Consider the following 22356-nt stretch of genomic DNA (forward strand, 5'->3'; position numbering starts at 1 on the left):
GAACAGGCATGGACTGGGTTTGGATGCAATGAAAAAAAAAATGTAGTCAGGGCAAGGCTGGCTGTGTAAAGGTGCCTACACCAATTATCACTTTATCTTACAGCTGGTTTCTCCCTAAAGGTGATGATTCACTGCTTTTAAAGGAGTTGACATAACACTACTGAATCTGAATATTGAAACTGCATCAGATTGTCCCAGTGGTGTAACTGAGGAAGTAGTATCAGCCAGTGGTGGGAATTTCATCCCAAGATGTGACAGGAAGAGTGTAAGTGGAATTACCCTTGGTCGTGGCAGCATCCAGATGGGTCTGGACTAGGGGAAACTCTCAGGGGAGTTTGCAGAACTGAGGAGTTTCACGGAAGAGTGAAGGCTGGCCCACTGATTCCTGCCAGGTACAGAAATGTATAAACTTGGATGATCTATTAGGTTAGGTATCTTCCTTCTGTCATTCTGTGTGCCTCCTTCAGCAATTTGCTTTGAAATCCGCTTTAAGGTATGAGCAAACAAAACTTGCTGTGAGGCAGAGTGGGAGCTGCACCTTATCAGCTACTCCACAGGAAATGCCCATGGCATGGAGGACGTACAGACGAAAAACCAAGCTGCAAACATTTTGCATTTCTCTTGCTTAATTAATCAGAGCATGCTCCGCAGAACTGGAGAGGTGGCTTTCAGCCTTCTCACACCCTGCTAAGAATTATACAGGCTTCTCTCCTGCTTGACAAGTGGTTCCGTCATTAAACTGTGACACCGAGTTGCATTCTCCTGCCTCAGACTTTGTTGGGAGCTTGGTCCTACCAAAGGTGACAAGCAGTGACCAAAGGCCACTCTTCTGGTTGAACTGAGGATGTGCTGCTTGGGCCAAGCCAGTCCTCCTTCTGCACGCATCCAGAGCTCCTGACAGCTGGAGAACTTACAACACAGGGAGCACGAGTTTAGATGGCACCTGAACGCAGCATCACACAGATCATGATTTGGACGTAGGCACCTCAGTTCTGTCCACACCCTGCTGGAGGTACGTGTTTTATTGGATTGTACCCTTAGGTGTTGTTTCTAGTAACAGAGTCACATATGTACATCTATACTGTTAAGTAGGTAATTAAAAGGATGACCTAAGTAAATGAGTTTCTGTAGAAGGATGACTTGTCCCAGACTGACACCTACTGAGCCATACACAGCAGTGGCCAGCGTTACAGCACCAGTATCTCAATACACGACTAAGGCAGTTTAATGCTGGCCTGCCCGGGGTCCCTGCAGAACAAAAGGCAGAGCTCTGAAAATCAGCGAGGACACCAGCCTCGTGGAAAGGTGGTTTGAGGCACGTTTCCTGGAGAGAAACAGCTAGTGGCTTCTTTTCCGTGTGGGACCGGTATCTACTCTGATTTTGCTTCAACACTTGATGAAGTCCTTCTGTCCCAGCGACAGCCAGCATCTGATTCTGCAGTTTTACACAACGGTCACTTCAAGCAAAGTAAACCAGGTGCAAAATACAGAAAATAACAACTCAACCCTCACCAAAATAATTTTGAAAGCAGGAAGGCAGGAGAAAGTCAATTTCCCTCCCACCCCCTTTTTTTTTCCCACAGTAGTTAGATGGAGTATTTAGTCTGAATTAACCAAAGGAAAATAGATGTTGCTACAAGTTGCAGGCCTTGTGGTCTGGTGAAACTGAATTCACCATGGGTTCAAGTGCTGATACAATGTTACCATCACCCCTGAGAAAGATCCCTGAGAAAAGGTTCCATGAAATGCTTCAGCCCAGATAATAAAGGAAATGGGGAGACTTGATGGGTCCAACCTGTCCTCAGACCTGTCTGATCTTTGCTATGGCTGTAACAATAACTTTCTTTTTAAAGGAACAGGTATCAACCACCTTTGGAAGCTGTTCAGGTCAGTTAACAAAAAAAACCAAAACAACAAACCAAAAAACCTCAGACCATGATTTTATTTTGTCAGTGACAGCTATTTGCCTCTTGTCAGCCAGATATGCAAAAAAAAAAAAAAAACCAAAAACCCAAAATCAAAACAAACCAAACCCCAAACCAAAAACCAACAGATGAGATCCCTCAACTGTGAGCTAGGAAGGGCTGCTAATTGAGAATGTGATGCCCCAGATTAAAGGCTTGGTGTTCCACTGAAGGGGACTGTGACTACCAAATTGAAAAATAGTATTTGTCTTAAAAAAAAAAGAAAAATCATGATCCTTTTTAGTTTGGTACATTCTTGTTTCTGCAGTGACATACACAGGCTTACTGAAAGGACAGCTCAGGGGTAAGAACAGAAATACTCTTTGTTCCCAGGAATCCTGGTTTTCTCATGTGCTTCTCTGGCCCTGCTACATTCTACCTCTTCCAGGACAGTCTTATCCCCCGCCTGCAGCTCCAGCGACCTCATCTGTAGAGCCAGCACAGTTCAGACACTGCCTCTGGAAAAGTTACAGCTGTCTTTGGTTAGCAGCTCTGTGGTCTGTGGCAGCCAGCCCCAGACCAGGGGTGTCACACCGAGAGCTGAGACTCCCAGAGGCACCAACCGCTATGGCAGTGGGAGACCTCTGCTCACCTCCCTGTTCGGGTGACTGGGAATGGTTCAAGTGAAGCAGACAAGACCGCAAGGTATCACTTTCCTTCCTAAAGGAGACTCTCCATAAGCTGCTGCCTGAGTTTCTTATGCCTGAGGTCTTTTGTTCAGCTTTCATGAAAAACATTTGTTATCAAAATGTATTTTATTCTTAACAGGGTAGTTAGAATATTATGGGTATCCCTGATTAACATTTCCATTTTCCCTTGCAGTCACAGAAGTCATTTCATCTTGCTCCATCTGTCAGTGGTCAGAGGCCAGGAAATTTTACTTTAAGGTTTGTGAAAAATTGATTTTTACAAAAAGAAACGTTTCTGACTAAAGAAAAATCTCTGCTAAAATGAGCAAGAGGTCCAATGTGAAATATATTTCAAATCTGGTTCAGCAAAAAACTCTGTGATTAACTGAATTAGGAAAACTAGAATCTTTTCTTTATGCCAGGTAGAGCAGATGGTGTTAAAATTCCTCCTCTGCTTGTCTGGAGCGAGAGCATTTCAGTTCCAGCAGTCTCTCCACAGTGTCTGCAATTGTACGCTCACCATGCACCTTGTTATCTCGGGTGCGGATGTTAACTGTTCCACTTGCCTTCTCCTTTTCACCAACAACTAGAAACAACCAAGATGCAAAGGAATTAACATTTAGCAAGCTCTTTTTTTCTCCAATTCCCTTAAAATTTAGGCGGACTAAAAAATTCTAAAAAGCTTACCAACCAACACATCAAATCCTTCTTTGCCCTCCTCCCAGCTCCCCCCACTCATATCTGTAACAGCCAACAGCCTTATTTAATCTCGTATCATTTAACAGGTTTTAGTATATTATGAACAGCAAGTTAGCAAAATATGAGTAAAGAGAAAAGTAAAGTTATTAAGTCCAGCTTGACCTACTTCTTATTAGAGAGAACCATAAAGTCAAAATGAGAAATAAACATGGAGTACTCCACAAAGATTAGAAAGACAACTTGAATGTAAATAACCAATAGCTATTTGTTTTCTTTACAGATACAGCAAGACAGTTTACTGGAAAATCCCAAAGCTATTTCACTTAAACATTAAGATACAGATACCAAGATAAGATATGTGTATCTTATTACTAATACAAATTTTGCATAATATACTTGGAGGTTGCTACAGAAGATTGTATTTTTCTGGTACTCAGTCTACATTCAGTGGGACAACTCTTTGAAACAACCTCTGAACATAAATTAGGTGCGATTTTTTTCCCTGATAGGCTGACCATTTGTTTGTGGTCTTGAAGGTAAAATGTGGTTCTATCTTACCTGTATCATATGCTTAAAGTTCTAAAGAACAAAAGAACTTTACTCATGATTCTATCAACTACTCTGAGGGTAGAGTTTCTCTGTCAAAGGCTCCTTCTACTCTAATGCATGCAATATAGTTTTAGGGTCAATGCTAGAGCCTCAATTTACATGACATGACTAACATGGTGCTTCAAATCACATACTGCAGGGTCAGTTTCCAATTGTCCCTGCATCATGGAATAGTCTTCTCCTGTGCATGCATGTATAGCTCAGAAATGCACCACAGCTGAATGCAGTGAAAATAGGGTATTTCTTCTGCTAAACTTGAAACAAGAGCATAAATTCTTGGGAAGCAGTGTGGAAAAATCACTTAACAGTCTGTCTGACAAAGAGCAAGAGATTTCATGTAAGTCTCCACACTGCTGACCATAAGACAGCAAAGACCCTTTTCTAAAGCAGCAGTAATGCCTTGGGCCACAGTGACCTCCTTTCAGTGAAGCTATACAAACCAGGAATGTCTATCATGCAGGCAGGAGAGGCTCTCTGGAATGCAGACTCTTGAGAACAAAAGTGACCTAAAACACTGACCACCACTCTGCCTTGCTTACAGAAGAAAGATCAAATCCTGTAACCTATGCAAGAAAGTCAGCCAGGATAAGTTAACAAATGCACTATACATTACCCAAAATAAAGTTATACTGTGCAAGCTGAGCATTTCTGATCTTCTTGTTCAGTGTGCACCCAGGATCTACGTCAACATCCGCCATTAATCCAGCATCGTGGAAGTGCTGCCTCACCTAGGAGAAAAAGTATTTAAACTGTCACTATAGGTATTCATCACAATGAACTACTTATGACTTGTAGACTTAAGTCAGCCAAGCTTAAGTCTGACCCCTAAAACAAAGGCACCGTCACTGGCTCAAGCATTGGAGATGAGCCCAATTCAAGAAATTAAAACAGGTCAGCTACTATGCAAGTACATACACACTAAATAACTAAGCACTGATGTTAATATCTAATGTTTTGAGCTGAATAGTGATTTGAGTTTGATATTGTGAAAGGCAGCAGGATGACAGAGCTTTCTAATTAGAAGATTTTTTTTTCCAGACTCTTTTATGTATAGTGGCCTTGAAAGAAATACAGCGAAAGGTCTGCTGGATGCTAAATATACAAAGACCCATCTTCATCTTTCTTACTGCTTTTGCTAGATGCGGCCATGGGAGACTAGAACCTGAAGGGTAAGACAGCTTCTGAGCTAGAGAAAAACACTTAAGTTTTCTAAAAAGAAAAGCTTCACAAAGATCAGCATTTGTTGTTTAGATACACAAAATCTATTTCAGGCCCTCTTTAAGATACATGTACAACTTCAGCAGCTAATTGTCACTGTAACATAAAAGTGATACACTGTAATATGCAAAGATTTACAACATTTATGTGGGACAAATGCTATTAATCATTAATAACCAAGTATCTCAACTAAATACAATATACTGAAAAAAAAAGCCCCAAACCATATACGTCACCTTTTGAGCATACTCATCACACGTTGGTCCCACTGGTACCACCATTACCTGCTGTGGGGACAGCCAGAGCGGCCTTCAATAAACAAACAAAACAAGTTTATATAGCTTTCAATTTTTTTTTTAGTATGAAAAATTCTATTAACAGCACTAAAATCTACATGAGAGATTCATAAAGCCAGCTGCTTAGAGTGGGTTCAGATATGATGACAGCCCTATACTTGTTACAATTTATTTCCCAAAAAGAACTGAGTGTCTAAAAAAATTGCAGTGTGGACAACAGTGCTTTTTGACCTGAAGATTCAAGCTGTGTTTTACAATAGACAACAAATCATAATTAAGTTGTTGAGCTTATTACTAACTAATCATGGGAAAACATTTACATTTGGGTCTTGTTTATAATCAGAGGGGTCACCCACATCAGGTATTACACTGCAGCAATGACTCGTTGCAAGGCAGCCCAGTTGCAAAAGCAAAGTCAAGAGATACATACATTGGATGGACAAGCTGTATGCTGCACCTGCATGAGTGGTATCATGTAGAGGCTACCATATCTAGAATTATTTAATATCTAAGGAAGGTGGTTCAGAAGGAATTGCCCTGTGGTACACCTACAGCATGTCTCTGTAGCAAGCAAGTAGAACCAAACCCTCTTGATTCTTGCATGCTTGGGGCTAATTTCTCTCAAATATAAAGCATTTGCTCAAACCAGAATAATAAATCTACTTTTCCATGTTACCATTTGCCTCCATAGTTTTCAGTTAGAATGGCGATCATTCTCTCCACAGATCCTAAGATAGCCCGGTGAATGATAACTGGTCTGGTCTTGTCATTACCATCATGGCTGTGAAGAAAGGTGGGGTTTTTTAAATGTAAGGTTTTTTCTTAATGTAAACTTATGCCTGCAAGTGACAGGAAAGTTAGATTATATAGCAATTAAAACCACCAACCTCTCTGCTTACCTGACAAAGGTGAGGTTAAATCTGACTGGGAGCTGGAAGTCCAGCTGGATTGTAGCACATTGATGGTAGCGGCCAATAGCATCTTTGATCTGAATGTCAATCTTGGAAACAAAAAGACACAAACTTTTACTACAGTTTAAGATACAAGCATGGCTCTCTGAAAGTAAACTCATTGTTTTAAGATGGAAGGTTTCACTCAATGCAGAGGAACTATATGTGGTTTTAGACAACATACTTCAGCCTACATTAGGACTTAAATGATTTGCAGGTTCTGACACAAAAAATGTTAGAGCTAAAACAGGGTGAGCAAGTAGAGACACATTACTTCAGGGGGGAAATTACATTTAGCACCTCAGACTAGTTTTTGTGAGTTTCAATCTGGGACTTTCACAGGCCTTTTCACTGCATGAACTTAGCAGCATTTAAGTGCAAATGCAAGATCAGAACTGAACAGGTCTCTCCAAACCTGATATTTCTTCAACCTCAAACTGACAAACTTACACTCCTTTACTATACAGTATTTGAATATGTTGTACCTTATGTTACAAATTCAGGGCATGAACATGCGATGAGAATCCTACTGTTAAATAGTCCACTTATCAGTAGGTATCACATTAATCAGTGACACTTGTTCTGACTATGAGTATCTACAGTCAAGCCTATTCTTTATACTGCATCTTACACTTTAATCTTGAGTACATTTACGATAGAAGTTAGAGAGAAGGATGGAAAACAGATTTATAGTGTCCTGACCTTATTTATTTATTGCATTGCTTATTTTACCAGTATAGCTGTAAATTAGGACTGTGTGCCTTATTTTAATTTATGTATCAAACAAACAGATTGGTGTTTTATTAACTGAAGTTCTAAATGTCTTTCAGCTTTGCATTCAGAAGCCAGAGTTTATCATAGTTCAGCTACTCACCAAAGAGCTTCTATCAAACTACTTACAACCTTCTTTAATTTCAAATCACCCAGTTACTGAGTAGAAGAAAAAAAAAAAATCCAAGTAGTTTACCCTAGATGTAGAGCTTAACTTAAAAATGTAACTTTAACTAGTTTCCATTAAAACCAATGCAAAATGCTACATGTTTGTTCACTTTACTTTGGCTAGAGTTTATTAGGAGCAAGTATAAGATTAATTAAGGTTAACAAAGCTTCCTGTAGATATTTGCTTTCTTTCAAATCAACCGAGGAAATTACTAAATTTTGTTTGCATTTCACATTATGAATGATTAGCTGCTATAACACATTTCACCTACAACCCATAAAATGAAATTGATTCAATCAGCATACAGAGAGAAATCAGAACCAGTTTACTAAATGACTAAATATAGACATAGATGTAGTATAGGTTTATTAGGGAAAGACTTAGAAGTAAGGCTCTCTGTCCTTATGCTCAAAGGTATCAGAAAATTTCTAGAAAGCCCTACTTAATCTGTGAAAACTGAAGAGACAGCTTTGGAAAAACCCAACAAAACCAAAACCAATGGAAAGGGCTTTTTAAAATACCAAAACCCACCAGCAACTCAATGCAGCTACAAAACTTTACCAGTAAATGCAACATTTTTCAAAAATTTTTTACCAGTAAGTTTGTTTTTCTCATGACTTAGGATTCACTTATCACCTAAAGGATCATTTCTAATGCAGCAATTGCTGTGGTAATACAGATCTTAGAGTGCCACCTTCTGTTCATGTCTCCCACTAAACCAATCGCCTCTGTTTAAGCAGCAGACAAATAGTTTATACAAGTAAACTGGGATTAATGAAATGAGTGTTAAAGCTGTGTGAAAACCAGGATCACAGAGTATTATTTCTCTCTCAATTATTTCAGTTTATCTATCTAGAAAAACATAAAATTTCAGCTGTACAGTATCTTAAAATGGTATTAGATAACTATAAAAAGAATCCCTTTTCCTAATCCCAGCTTTTAACAATCTCAGGTTATACCAGGTCATCAGTTTAAGAATCAATTTTGTTCTATATCCTCCAGCCAAACCTAAACAGCACCAATGCTTTAGAAACTCATACTGACATTGAAAAATTTAGTTATAACGTTACATTGGAAGGGAATGTGCAGGACAGTAAGTGAAAAATAAAAGTTATCTTTACCAAGAAGATCATTAATAAAACCCTAGAGCATCACCATACTATTTTCTCCCCCTTGCTCATAATAAGATATGAAAAGCATTCCTTATGTATTACCAGCATTTAGCACCCACCTGTATTTGTTTAATTAACTTAGAGCAGAATGTTAACTAGATGGAGACTTTGGCTTGGTCAAGTATCTATTTGAAGTCATCTGGCAAACATTCTGCACAAGTAGATGCCCAACACTTGCCTTTCTGGGGGAAGTGACATTTAGCATCATTTTGTAAACACATGTAGACTTTGGGGGTTTTTCTGCTCATCTGCTATACTGCAAAGAACAGTATTTGCATGCTACCCCTACTGCCAAGACTATGGTAGTATCAATGGAAAGCAAGGAACTGATAACTTTTTTTCTGCCTCATCTAACAGAATTAAAAGCCTAACCCAGTTAGGGGTTAGCAGCATACTAACCTTAGGTCCATAGAAAGCGCCATCGCCAGGGTTTAACTCCCACTTCTCACCAAAGTCATTGAGGCTGTTTTCAAGTTGCTAGAGATAAGGGACACACACACTCAGTATTTCTCAAATCATTTGCTGTCTTTCCATGTTACAGATGTTACACGCTACAGATATGTGACACTACCAATTCTCATTACTCAGTTACTTCTGCAACTCATTTATTTCTGAAAATGGAAAGTTTTGGAAAAGCCCCAGCTAAAAAAAAAAATCAATCCAAATTTAAACAAAAAAAATTAATACATTCATTTTGGAAGAGGCCAAACAATCAGCATTAGCTAAGATGCAAGAGATTTTTATGCTAGATTCAGTCTGACTGAGAAGGGATCCACCCTGATACACTTAATGTCTGTTCCTGCCCTATCTTCTCTCCAGCACTGTACCTGCAGGGCCTAACCCCACCTCTTTGAACTTGAAAGCAACCTGGCTTTTGGAAGATGCCTCTAAGTCTTATTACAGGGGCTGCCAGAATTGGTTCTCTTCCTCTTTTTTTTTTTCTCTAACTACCAAAAACATACAAGGAAAGAGAGGTAATTTGATTCTGACATGAAGACTGCTTCTGTATGGAAAGCAAGCTGTTTACAGCAGCCAGACTGAATTGAAAACAGTTATTAAAGTTATATTGTTCATGTCCAGCTGTCACTGTACCTCCCAGAAGGCAGTATGTTCTTACAGGATTTTCAGCTGCAGCCTTGCTTTCATATAAAAAGTTAATAAAACTACTGTTTACCTTTTCAGCTTGATTCCACACTTCAATATCTCCCAGGTACTTTTCAGGACGAGTAGAGAGATTCAGTTTAAAGGAAAATCCAAAGACATCGTACACAGTACGCAAGAACTGCAGACAACTCTTTATTTCCTCTTCAATCTTTGTAAGAATAGAAATAAAGTCTCAAATATGGAAAAATCAGTTAATCTGATTTTAATACCCGATTTTATTTAACAGCAGGCCATACCTGCTCCATAGCACAGAATATGTGAGCATCATCCTGCTGGAACCGACGTACTCGAGTGAGTCCTGTAAGAGCTCCTGACAGTTCATTGCGATGCAGAACACCAAAATCAGCCAACCGTAATGGCAGCTCACGCCATGATCTTGGACGATGATCAAACATAAGGCTGAAGGAAAAGTTTATTACCTGAGGCTTATCCAGAATCAAAATTCTGCAAAGAACAGCCCATCAGAAGCAGCCAGTACCTAAGCAGATGCCCATAATGCCAATGATGTAATACAACCATCATTCACATCTAGTTTTGTCAGGAAAACAAATGCAGATATCCTTTTAGAACTGGTAGGCTTCCCCCACCTCCGCAGAGAGAAGATAAAACAGCTCCTAAAACTGAGCATTAAAACCTGATTGCCTAAATTGCCACAAAATTGACAGTGCCCCAGTATCTATTTTCGATATCTATTTGGATACCGAGGTAAGCTTCAGGTCTAAAACACAGTCAATGTAATGATGGAAAAAAGGCATTTCTTGGTGTCTAAAGAGAGCACGTAGACAACACAACTCATAATTTCATCAGTCCTGACAGCATGTCACATCTGGATACCTGAAAATAGCCATCTTTACAATTAAGCAGGCAAAAGAAATGGGATTTTTTTTTTTTTTTTTTAAATCAGCATCATCTTTGGTAGGCTGTATTTGCTATGTATTTACCAGTGTCCTGGACAGTTCATAGGTTTCAGAGCAAAGATTTCTTTCTCCACTTCAAAGGAAAACATGTTGTCACTGTAATGCTGCCAGTGCCCTGAAGTCATCCACAGTTTGCTATTGAAAACATTTGGAGTGACAACCTCTTGGAATCCACGTTTTCGATACTCACTCTAAAACAACAGACCCAGTACATAAAATGACAAATAAAGCAAACAAAAGTAATGGTACTCAGCCTTCAATCTGCAGCTATATACAAATGCTGCCCTAAAAAAGTCCATGACTCAAGAAGAGGGAGATTCAAGTTGGACATGCTAGGATACATCCCTTCCCCCAAACAATTCCTCTGTAGTAAGCAAGAAGAACACGTTTCCTCCCTGCAAGCAAAGCAGCAGGCTCTAATTATTCAATGACACTTGATAGTATATTGCAGCCCAAATATAGACTAATAAGACAGACTTTAAATACTACAACAGGAAGATCAGGATTTTTTTTCTATACATAATTTCATAACACATAGTTCTACAAGGCCAAATCTAATAAGTTTATTAAAAAAAAAAAATCAATATGCATCAGTGGAACAGCTGTAGTGTGAGCTTAGCTGTACTATCAGATATCAAAGAATTCGTATTGTAAAGCATCATTACCACTGCTTTAACTGCAGGTATAAAGTATTGATAAAAACATAACTTAGCAAAGATTGTGACAAGACCAATTCAATGAAAGCAGGTTTCTCTAGTTCCTTGGCTTATAGACTAAGAGATTAAACTAATTTGAAATGAAGGGCTGTTAATACCGTTATATGTAGCATGCTGTTGTGTACTTTTCTAAAATTAAGCAATTTCTTCTACAAGATTTCCAAAAGACATTACTTACCCGGATGAACTCAATTAATGTATTATAAATGTAAGCTCCTTTTGGCAAGAAAAAACAGCTACCTGGGCTGAGCTCATGAAAGAAAAACAGTTCTTGATCCTGCAGAAAAATAGTATTTGAAAAACTTAGTATCTGTACACCGTCTTTTCCACTTAACATTCACAAATTACTACTGACCAGGCATCACTAATCAAAGTTTAAAAAAAAACTAAAAAAAGAGGAATACCATTAATCAGATACATTTTCACTAGTAATTACATCTCCATCAATACTTATAGGGGAAGAAGACTGTTCAGTTTCCTGTTTCATTACTGATGCTCCAAAACTTCATGTTTATGTCTAACTCCTAACTGTACACCCACAGCTCCCTTTGTACATTGACAAGTAATGTTTAGTTCTGCTTCTGCAGCTTTCTAATTATTTGCACATGAACTGAATGTGTGAACTGTAGTTGGCTGATGTTGTGACAAACTGTGTACGTGCTTGAGGGCGGCATATAGTGAATTCTTCTGTATATTTTCCTGATGTCCTAGCAGCAGAACTTGTAACCGTGTTCAGGACTACCAATTATCTGATTGTTTCTATCTGAAAAACAAAACCAAAAACTAACCAACCAAAAAAACCACAGAAACGTGTTATGGATTCTGAAATCACACAGAAGAGAAAAACTGTGAGTGAACAGGCTGCAGCAAACTGCATAGGAATGAGCATTGCCTGCAGACCAAATGTTCTGTTCTGATTGATCTGTGAATAAGGATGTCACCATATTTAAAACAGTGAAAAGTCTAAAGGGAAGTTATTTGCTTTAGGACTTTTGATGCTCTTCAAGAGAAAAGCACCCAACTTTCTGACTCAACTGAAAATGCAATCGTGTCACATCTCGGTTGTGGCAGCAAGTATACGCTGTCTTTGAGATGCTTCTAGTTATGAGGTTAGATCCACACAGTGCTTGTGAAATACGTTACCAGAAAAACTGTCTCACCCGCCCTATTTTTCTGTGATCTCTGCTTTTCGCCTCCTCCTGGAATTTCTCCCATTCCTTCAGCATTTTTCCATCTGGAAATGAAATTCCATAGATCCGCTGGAGGGATTCCATGTCAGCCTTGCCTTCCCAATAGGTAGAAGAATTCTGCAAAAAAACATGAAACAATGAAGGAAAGGAGAAGCCTCCATATTTTACTACTACTGTCTGCTATGGAAAGGCATTACTAATAAATCACTATACTTAATGTAGAACAACTAAGGCATATGGAGAGTTTTAATCTTAAATTCAGAGCACTGACTAGAAAAATCCAGAAAGATCAGGTGAATAAAATATGTAAAAATGGTTTCAAGCTCTCTCTTGTCTTTTTTTTTTAAGCTTATTTGCTCTTTTTGTAGCCATCCTATTCCAACTGCTTATCCACGCTGTTATAACCATCAGCTGACCAAAAACTATAAACTCTAATAGATACAGTTCAACCAAGCCTTAGGCCACACTCATGCTCCTATCTGTGCTGGAAGTACAGGCTCTGGCCACCTAGTTGGGCCTCACACCATCTGAATATGAATTCTAGCACCCAACCCTTCCCCAAATTTGTTACATTGAGTTTTTGGCCAGGTTACCCATTTTGTGGTACATCCTTGGATAAGCAACCATTGCATTGCCCAAAGACAGGAACACATATTCAGTGAAAACATTTGTCTAGGGCAGTTTCAGCACTTACCTTATGAATTTTTATGGTCTTTATCTTGCCAGTGTGTCTGACATGAGGCCCTCTGCATAAATCTATCAAGGGACCACACCTAAGAATAGGAAAATATTCATTTGATATATTTCATCCTAGAAACTTATATCCAGTAATATTATGATGCATGTGTAATTACCTGTATACTGTTGTAGTTGGAGTATTGACCTTCTCATTCAGGATACGACACTTGAATTTATTATACTGAGAAGAAAAGCAACACATGTATCTGTTAACTCCTTGTTAAGCAAGAGAACTGGCCAGCAGTTTAAATTAATTGCAAACCTGATGCTATGCTGCATCAAAAGAGGATTGTAAAAGACAGACAGAAAGATAGTCAAGTAGTGGAGCAAGTTGCTCAGAAAGGAGGTTGTGCAGTCTCCATCCTGAGAGATTTTGAAGGCCCAACTGGACAAGCCCTGAGAAACCTAGTCTGACTTCAGTGCTGACCCCATGCCCTGTCCACAAAATTGGACTGGAGCCCTACGGAGCACCCTTCCAACCTGACTGACGCTGTGATTCTCCTGATGTCCTAACACTGAAAACTGAGTAACGTCTATCTCAAGAATGCCAGAAAATTATTTGCAGCTAGGTACTAAAGAGAAAGGATCAGCTTTTAGTGTCACTTGGACCTTCTCAGAAGTCCTCATTCTAAAACATGTTTTATGAAGCTTTCCGAATGCATCAGCACATGCAGTTATAGTATCACAGCATTTTATTAACAGCCAATATAGGCATATAACATAACTGCACACAATATATTGTAAATTTACATCTGTGGGAAATAAATTAAGAATGTGGCTTTAAAGATTTTGCCAAGGGCACCCAGGAGAGGAATGAGAATTCTTACAGTTGCAGAAAATCCAATGCACATTCCTAAGAACCTAAGAATTACAACCACTCATTTTTTTTTTGTTAAACATCATAAATGAGCTTATAAGAATATATCACCTTAACAAGTTAATTTGATTGACCCTCCTCTACCACAAACAGAACACGTGGCTAGTTACAAAATACTAAGTACATGATGCTAGAAACAACCTTCTGAAACAGCCTACCTTAAACATTTCAAGCAGTGTTTCCTTCTTAACTTCCAGTCTTTCAAAGGCTTGTTTTTCCTTCATTATCTTTTTGCATAAAGTTTCCAAAGCAGAGAAGTCATTACTTGATACACCCCTAAAATAAACCCAGACAAAAAAGTGAATCATTCTTGCTTTCACTTGCAATTTCTGATCCAGTTGCAATGCACCAGCCTGTGGATGGGACACACTGCAAAGAAAAGCAATCTGCAGTAGTGCAAATGACTTTGTTCCAGGAACAAGCAGGTAAGAGAAATTTCACTGTGACTGCCATCCCCCCAATCTTAAAAATACAAAACCTACCCTTCCTCAAGGAACATGTCATAATAAAATCCATTTTCTATTGGTGGGCCATAGCACAAACAGCCACCATAGATGCGCTCCATAGCTTCACCCATTATGTGAGCACTTGAGTGCCAGTATACCTAATGGAAGTAAAAAAAGTGGGGATCAGTCTGAATACGCACAACGCATTTCTGAGAATTCTATTTAAAACATTTTCTGAAATGCTTGCTTTTAAGGATACTTGATGCAGGTCCTGCATTAGAACAGTCTGCAGAACAGAAGTGACCTGCCCAGCGACACTCTCATCCTAAGCACCAATATTTCCAAAAGGCAACACTGGAAAATTGCTTACAGCCTGGTAGCAAATCATTCCTATTTTCAACTACTGTTGAAATAATTCAGTTATTGTCAAGAAGTCAGGAAACTAATTCAGAAACTTTTTTTTCTATGAACATCAATCAATCAATCAGCTCTGCATAAAGACCAAAAGGTGTGCTTTCAGTATAAAGCTGTGGTCCTAATCTGACGATTTTATGCATGGGAAATCCTGCACAGAAGTAGAACAGTTCATAACGTTAAAAATTACACTCCATCTTGTAGTACACCTCAAGTTTTGACAAATTAAAACCAGATCTATAGGACTTCAGTCTGCTTTTATTTGCACAGACCAGAAAACATAAATCTCACAGACACCATCACTTAGCCAATATGAAAACCCTAAGTTTGAATGCAAGACCTCTGTGATGAGTTTGACTGACAGCTTCTTGTACCAGATAATTTTTTCTAAAGACACTATTTACAAATTTATTGGATATCCACATTTATCTGAATGAGTAGCCAAAGTAAGATACACAGTTTTGCATGTACAAAGTAAAAGAGCAGTCTACTCAGTACATTTATGATTGTACATAGGCAGTACTTTTGTATTCAGTATTCGTTTCAAAGTCAGTGCTGAAGCGGTTGCTGAAGGTTGCAAATATAAAATTTTAATGAGAACAGACTTGACAGACTACAGCAACTGCTAGCAGACCTGGCTACAAATACACAGCAGAATGCACATTATCTGCAGTACTGCATCTCCTTTGTAAGGAACTATTAGAAAAGTAGATGTACCTACACAGCAAACCTGTTCCTATTTCCTCATCTTTTGAACACAGTAAAGATGCAAATAACTACTCGAGGCTGACTTTAATGCAAATCCAAGAGCAAACAAATTTTGGTAGAAGATACTCACTGCTTGAGCCTCTTCATCTTCAAACTTAAGCAGCTCTAAGGTACAATCCTCCTCCAAAGGACGGTCTAGATCCCAAACCGTCTTGTTCACTTTAGCAATAACAGTGTTGTCAGCTAAGCCCTGGCTACAGAATAAATACACAGTATATAATCTTTTGAAATCGGCAAGTAGAAGTTCCCCAAATTTGCCCTCCATGTTGAATGTCAGGAGTGCTCAGAGCGGGCACAATGTTATAAATTCTAAATAAAAGAGCAGTTTAGCCAGTCTTGAACATTCATGAAAATCCTAGTCACATCTCAAAGATGAAGGAAGAAAACTGCGTTGTATACTTGACATTCGTACATTCACTAACATTATTTAACTTAAGGCAGACACCTCAAAGTATTAACCTGACTTTAAAATCCTACTGTAATAAAAGACAGAGCTTCTCTGTTTAAAATTATCAAATACCACTTCTGATGTAGTAACTTTACAGTTTCATCTCCACCTGGCAAAAAAACTTCTCCTAGATCCCAAATCACAAAAGCAAAGGCCCCAATGACAAGGCACCTAAGCATGAAAAAAGTGGTATTACACCTCTAAGAACCATGAAGTTTTTGTAATTTTAACTGTCAGTGTGTCCAGTGTGCATTGTTCAAAACTAGTCCACAGCAAGTTTGAGTAACCTAGAGATGTAAAACACTCCTTTTGATGGGTATCTCCCATGCAGGTGAAAATGCAGTTAAGTGAAAGATACTCAAACTGTTAACTCTCTGAAATCAACTGGAACAGCACGCAGCAGTTACCTTCCCCAGGTCGATCCAAACTGGTTTGCATGTGCTAACATTCAATTTGATAGAGTAAATGTATTAGCAAATTAGTTCTTACTGCAACGACAGTACTTGCGGGGAAAAATATGCAAGTAATGTTTGTCTAAAAGATCTCAATTACATTCTTATTGGATTTCAGAAACTGTGTCTTCATAAGGCAAAAAAATTACACTCCAAAACTAAAACCCTATTGGTTACCTCCTGTTTCTTATATACAAGATGCCTTGAGAAGAGTTGAGATAAAATGACTAAGACAGAAATTATACATTTACCCATACCCTCACAGCCACAACCTGCAGACACAGAGCTGTCTGAAAATGACTGAGTGTATCACAGAATAGAATCATACCTAATTCCACAAGCGATTTGATAGGGAGTAGTCTTCCAAGATTCAGCATCAATCTGCTTGCCATCAGGTAATGTAACTTTAATAGGTTTACTGTCATTTGCAGCTCTTTCTGCAAGGAGTGCATCATGTTCAGCTTTAAGTTTATTGTACATCTCTAAACGCTCATTGATAAATGCAGGCCAGGGATTCAACTATATATAATGAATAAGGACAAGGGAAAAAAATCAGTAGTATTAGAGTAATAACACATTATGTCAAGAACGCAAACAGAATAGATATACTTTCCACAAACATCTATGTGACCATATCCATATATGTGCTATATCTAACAAATAATGATCAATATTACAGATTAACTTTATAATATTAATTATATGGTAATGTCAGCTTAATGAAAATTATTACTTTGAAATGCACAACTGTACACCTGTTTAATACACTACACATATGTTAATAAGCTACTGCATAGTTTATTAAACACCTGTTTAATAAGCTACACAAGGACAAAAATAAATTTGAAAAGACTGTTAAAGTTCAACATAAAAATAGATTTTTCTTATTAGGTCAAAAAACCGAGGGAAAACGTCTACTCTGAGCCACCTGGACAGAAACTGACTCCAGCCTACACATCATGTAATGACGTCAGGACTATCAGCTTGGGCAAAACCAGGGTTATACAGCTATACAGTTGACTCAGGATTAGTGCTGGCTAGCAGCTGGCCCTCTCTCTGCAGTCAGAGGGACCTGTGTTTACCCACCATGAAGACGGAAAAGACAGCACCTTAAACAGGCTTCCCTCATCCCAGAGATCTACTCCCTACCTCCTGGTGCAAACAGAGGCACAGTGAAAATCATCACCAAGCAGCAACTATGAAAATCTGAGCTGCTCTCCCATTACACCAATACATCTGGTGTGAAAAGCAACAAAGTCACTTCACGGCAAACTTTGGGAAATAAGAGAGAGTGGGAAAAGGAATAACTGTAACGCCAGATAAAATAGTTCAGAGGGATGGACTGCTGCAGTTAATGCCAGCAGTAACACAAGACAGCAACGAGGAGACGGCATCTTTCAAACCCCCATGGCCCAAGCGCCACTCACCTCCGTCCGCCCTCCATCGCCGGCCCCTTCCTGCATTTTCTTCTTTCCGCAGTCTGCCTTCTTTTCTTCCCCAGCATTTACCTGAGGTGGGCGAGCACCATTTCCTCATTATCCAGCAGCCCCTCACACCTACGCCGCTTTAACCCCCCTCAGCCCCACAGACCAAGGAAGAGACCCGATCTCTTCGCCGCGGGAAAGCCCAGTCCAGCTCCCTGCTCTTTTACCTTCAGGTAAATCCCACCGCCTCTCAACACTGCTCCCCCAGGAGCTGGGGGAACCCCCAGCGACCCACTTATAAGGGTGAGGCGGACGAGGCCCAGCTCCCTCCTGCCGCCAGCACCCGTCCTCCTGAGAGGGCTGCCCCCCCGCCAGGCCTGAGCCGGGAAGAAGGGGACGCCCCGCCTCAGGACACCCCCCGACCCGCGGTGAGGGGGAGCCGCGCTGAGGAGAGAGCCGGTGCTCCAGCGCGGCCCGCCGCCGCGGTGCTGGGCCCACCTGGCTGTCAGCGCCCGCCATTGCCGCACGCGGAGCCGCCCGGCGCAGCGGGGAAGGAGCAGGCAGTGCCCTGCGCAGGCGCCTCTCGGCCGCCGCAGCTGATGCAACCGGGGGTGGCCGCCCCGCCCCGCCCCGCGCCCCGCCGCGGCCGAGCTAATGGGGCCGGAGGACACACACTCGCCATGGAGGACCCTGCTTCCCCCAGGGCCACCATGATGGCGGTGGCGGCCGCTCCTCCGGGCCCTGCGGGCTCAGGTGAGGCGGGAAGGCGGGTAGTGGGGGACCTGGGGTGGGGGGGGGGACATCGGGGGTGGCGTCACGCCCGCGTCGCGGCCTCACCCCGCCCGGGGGGGTGTGAACCCGGTGGCTCGGGGGGGGGGTTGGGGTCGGGGTCCTCCCTCCCCTCTTCGCCATTCCCTTCCCCGTCCTTCCCGGGGGACACCGGGGGCCGGGACGTCCCGGCGAGCGCCCCGACGGCGGGTCGCGCGGATTCAGCCCCCCCGCAGCTGGTCGCTGCCCCCGCGGGCCTTGGCCGGGCGCTGGTGGAGCCGCTGGAGGCGGGGGGCTGCGGGCAGGCGGGCGGCCTCGCGCTGCCCATGCACCGGCAGCGGGGCCAGGCGGGGCCCAGCGTCCCCGGGGGGCGGCGGGGGGGTCAGGCGCAGCCCCCAGGGAGCCCCCCCACACCTGCCCCGAGGCAGCCCCCACAAATGCCCACACACAGCCCCCCACAGGGACGTTTCACGGACCCACAGAGACCCCCCCCGGCCCAACAGAGACACCCCAACCCACAGAGACACTGCCGGCCCCAGAGACACACACACACACACCCCCCCCCCGCTGACCGACGGCCATGGCCCCCACCAGGGCAGCCCCACGTGGAGGTGCAGGAACTGGAGGAAGTTTTGCACCAGCCCCGCGGGGGTGTAGGCCCCCAGCCCCAAATCCTCCAGCGCTCCTCCCCCTCCACACCCACGGTGGGAGGGGGGGGCTCTGCCCCACAGCCGGGGGGGACGGAAAACCGGACCCACAGCAGGGTGGTCCAGACTGAAACTTCCAGACTGAAAATTCACTCAGCAGTCAGAATCCAATATAACCGTTCAGCAGGAGCTCTTTATTAGCAGCACTGGGGTCACCCTGGGGATTCTCCACCATAAGGGCTCCCACAAACTAGCAAGGGACATCAGTTTACATACACACAAATCATACATATTCATTAGATTTCCTGGAAAGGGGTGTCTTATGATAACGAGTTTGCGGAATTCATTTATATAGGCCGAGCATGCATAGTAAAAAATAGAGTGAGGGTCTTCGGTGGTCGAGGGAAGGAGTACGTGGTCTTCACAGCATCTGCTCATTCCGGAGCATGGCTGTGAGGTAAGGTCCAGGTGTCTTCCTCCTAAACCAGCGAGATCATCCTCCCTAGATGGTATCTCTGTGTCCTTTTGTTCGAGTTCCCCTTCTCTTAGTTTGCCCAAGTGCCCGCTGAAGGCTGCTATCAGTGAGTTATATGGGGAGCGTTTTACTTTTGTCTAGACAGACAGAGAGGCCTGGGGAAAACAGCTGAGGAGTCCTTGGGAAACAAACAAGCAAAAATTTCATGCATCACAGTTTAGTCTTAATCAGAAATTCACTGGTTTGAGCCCTTTCAAGACCCACAGCGGGCTCTGTTCGCCCCATGGTGGCAGTGGGGGGATGGGGAGGCTGACTGGGAGGGGGAGGAGAAGGTGGGGTTATAGGGGGGTCTGACCCACAGCCCCCCCCCTGCCCTGAAACCCCCAATTTGCCCACCCAGACCCTCAGTCTGCCCCCCTAGACCCTCACTCTGCCCCCCCCAGAGCCCCTGTCCTGCCCCGTGGCCCCCCCAGAGCCCCCAATCTGCCCCCCAGACCCCCAACGTGCTCTCCCAGAGCCTGTGTCCTGCCCTGTGCCCCCTCCAGACCCTCAACCTGCCCACCCAGATGCCTAATCTGCACCCCCAGACCCCCAGTGTGCCCTCCCAAAATCCCTGTCCTGCCCTGTGGCCCCCCCCGAGCCTCCAGTCTACACCCCAGCCCCCTAGTCTTCCCCCTGAACCCTCCGTCCCCCCCTCACCTGGGCGTCTCAAGGCCCAGAGGGGCCCCTGCAGTGTCTGGGCAGGGGGAGGGGAAGCAAAGGGGGGGCGGGGTGGGGGGGCATGTGACATCACATCCCCCTGCATGACATCATCAGCACCCACCCCTCCCACCCCCAGGGGCAAAGCCCTCCCTCCGCTGATACAGAGAAATGATTACTTGTTTTAAGACTTATTTACTTATAGAAAACTGTTTAGCAACTTATTTCCTTACTTATAACAAGTTATAGTATTACTTATAGTATTTTTTAATATTGCTAAGAATCCTGCTTGCCCAGACTGTTCTGTGGAATTTTACCAAGGACTACTGTGTCCATCAAAACAAAGCAGTTTACTGTGAAAATCTACCAAGAACTGCAGTGTTCAGCAAAATAATTATGCTTTTGTCCTTGAAGAACAGGTGTACTCTAACTAGTTGGGCCTCAGTAATGAGTAAAGATAGCCATATACGGGTTGTAGGATGAGTAAACCAGCTGAAAAATATTTTTGTTGTTCAAGAAATTGGCTAAGAGAATCTGCGCATGCTCTGAGGGAAAAACAAGGTGAGAAAGACTACGAGCCTTCCTCCCAAAGACGCCCCCCAGGAGGCAATGCGCAGGTGCAAAGAGAACATAAACTGCTGGCACCAGCCTTTCAAACTAACCCAGCCTTACTCATGCATATGTATGTTTGTGTTATGTAATCCAATGAATATATATACACACACTCTATAAGTTTTTGGTAAAAAGTGCTGTGGGTGTGCAAGCTTTGTGGAGAAATCCCCTTGCACCCCGGCCAGAGTAAAACATACCTGCTTTATAACTCTATTTCAAGTTGTAGAGTCTTTTTTCCGCGAATCACCGCAGAGCCCCAGCACGGCCGTGACATCACCATGGAGGGCAAGACTCACAAGGGAGAAGTGGCAGGGGAGCGTGACGCCACAGCTGGCCATGACATCATTATATACTTTCAAAAAACAAACCACCACAGGATATGACCCCTACTAGGTCCTGCCCCTCCTCATCACTGTCTCCACCTGGCTCATCCTCGAGGTGTGAGGGGATGGGGGGGTTTGGGGAGGACCTACAGGAATGTGGAGGGATGGGGGACACAGGGATGTTTGTGTAGGACCTACAGGAATGCGTAGAGATGGAGAATATGGGGGGCTTTGGTAGGACCTACAGGAACATGCAGTTTGGCTATGGGGGGGGATTTGGGTAGGACCTACAGGAATGTGTAGAGATGGGGAGTATAGGGGATTTTTGGTAGGACCTACAGGAATGTGAGGGGGTGGGGGATATGGGGGTTTGTGTAGGACCTGCAGAAATGTGTAGGAGTGGGATATACAGGGGTTTTGGTAGGGCCTACAGAAATGTGTGGGGTTGGGGCACACAGAGGGGTTTGGGTAGGACCTACAGAAATGCAGGTGGCACCAATGCAGTGAAGGTAGAACCCAGCTGTTGGGGTCACCACCCCTGAGAGCCCTGTGCAGCCCAGGGACACGGAGGCTGCTGCAGGCACAGAGCAGGAGATGGGCTGGGGCAGCTCTTGGGCTGCGTGTGAGGGGCCGTCGCTGCAGGTAGTTGCAGAGGTTTGTTTTTTTTTTTTTTCTTGTGGTGTGGGAACAGTTTCCGTATGTTACAGAAACCCGGTGCCCCTTGCTTAGAGTGACAAGTTTTCTCCTTCTCATCAGCTCTTCAGTGATGCATCGAACCAATAGCTGTTTTTAAAGAGAATT

The 22356-nt window shown here is 42.7% G+C and overlaps 1 protein-coding gene and 1 long non-coding RNA gene across 2 annotated transcripts in view; one reads left to right on the top strand and one right to left on the bottom strand.

The window, feature by feature from the left end:
• Positions 1-1923: 1923 nt before the first annotated feature.
• Positions 1924-18575, bottom strand: TARS1 (threonyl-tRNA synthetase 1). The gene is made up of 19 exons (XM_074856625.1): positions 18530-18575; positions 18035-18115; positions 16936-17126; positions 15778-15901; positions 14562-14683; positions 14238-14355; positions 13319-13383; positions 13159-13237; positions 12435-12581; positions 11453-11551; positions 10583-10749; positions 9878-10040; positions 9652-9789; positions 8877-8954; positions 6315-6415; positions 6092-6196; positions 5356-5428; positions 4515-4629; positions 1924-3179 (listed from the first exon to the last, which is right to left on the bottom strand). Exons 1-19 carry the CDS (start codon positions 18548-18550, stop codon positions 3031-3033), a joined length of 2136 nt encoding a protein of 711 aa, XP_074712726.1. The 5' UTR covers positions 18551-18575; the 3' UTR covers positions 1924-3030.
• Positions 18576-18645: 70 nt separating this feature from the next.
• Positions 18646-22356, top strand: part of LOC141938117 (uncharacterized) — a 159279-nt gene continuing 155568 nt past the window's right edge. Inside the window, exon 1 of the long non-coding RNA XR_012627168.1 lies at positions 18646-18784. This is a non-coding gene — a long non-coding RNA (uncharacterized LOC141938117). The remainder of the gene's footprint in view (positions 18785-22356) is intronic.

This window comes from Strix uralensis, chromosome Z, assembly GCF_047716275.1.
Source record: "Strix uralensis isolate ZFMK-TIS-50842 chromosome Z, bStrUra1, whole genome shotgun sequence".
NCBI lineage: Eukaryota > Metazoa > Chordata > Aves > Strigiformes > Strigidae > Strix > Strix uralensis.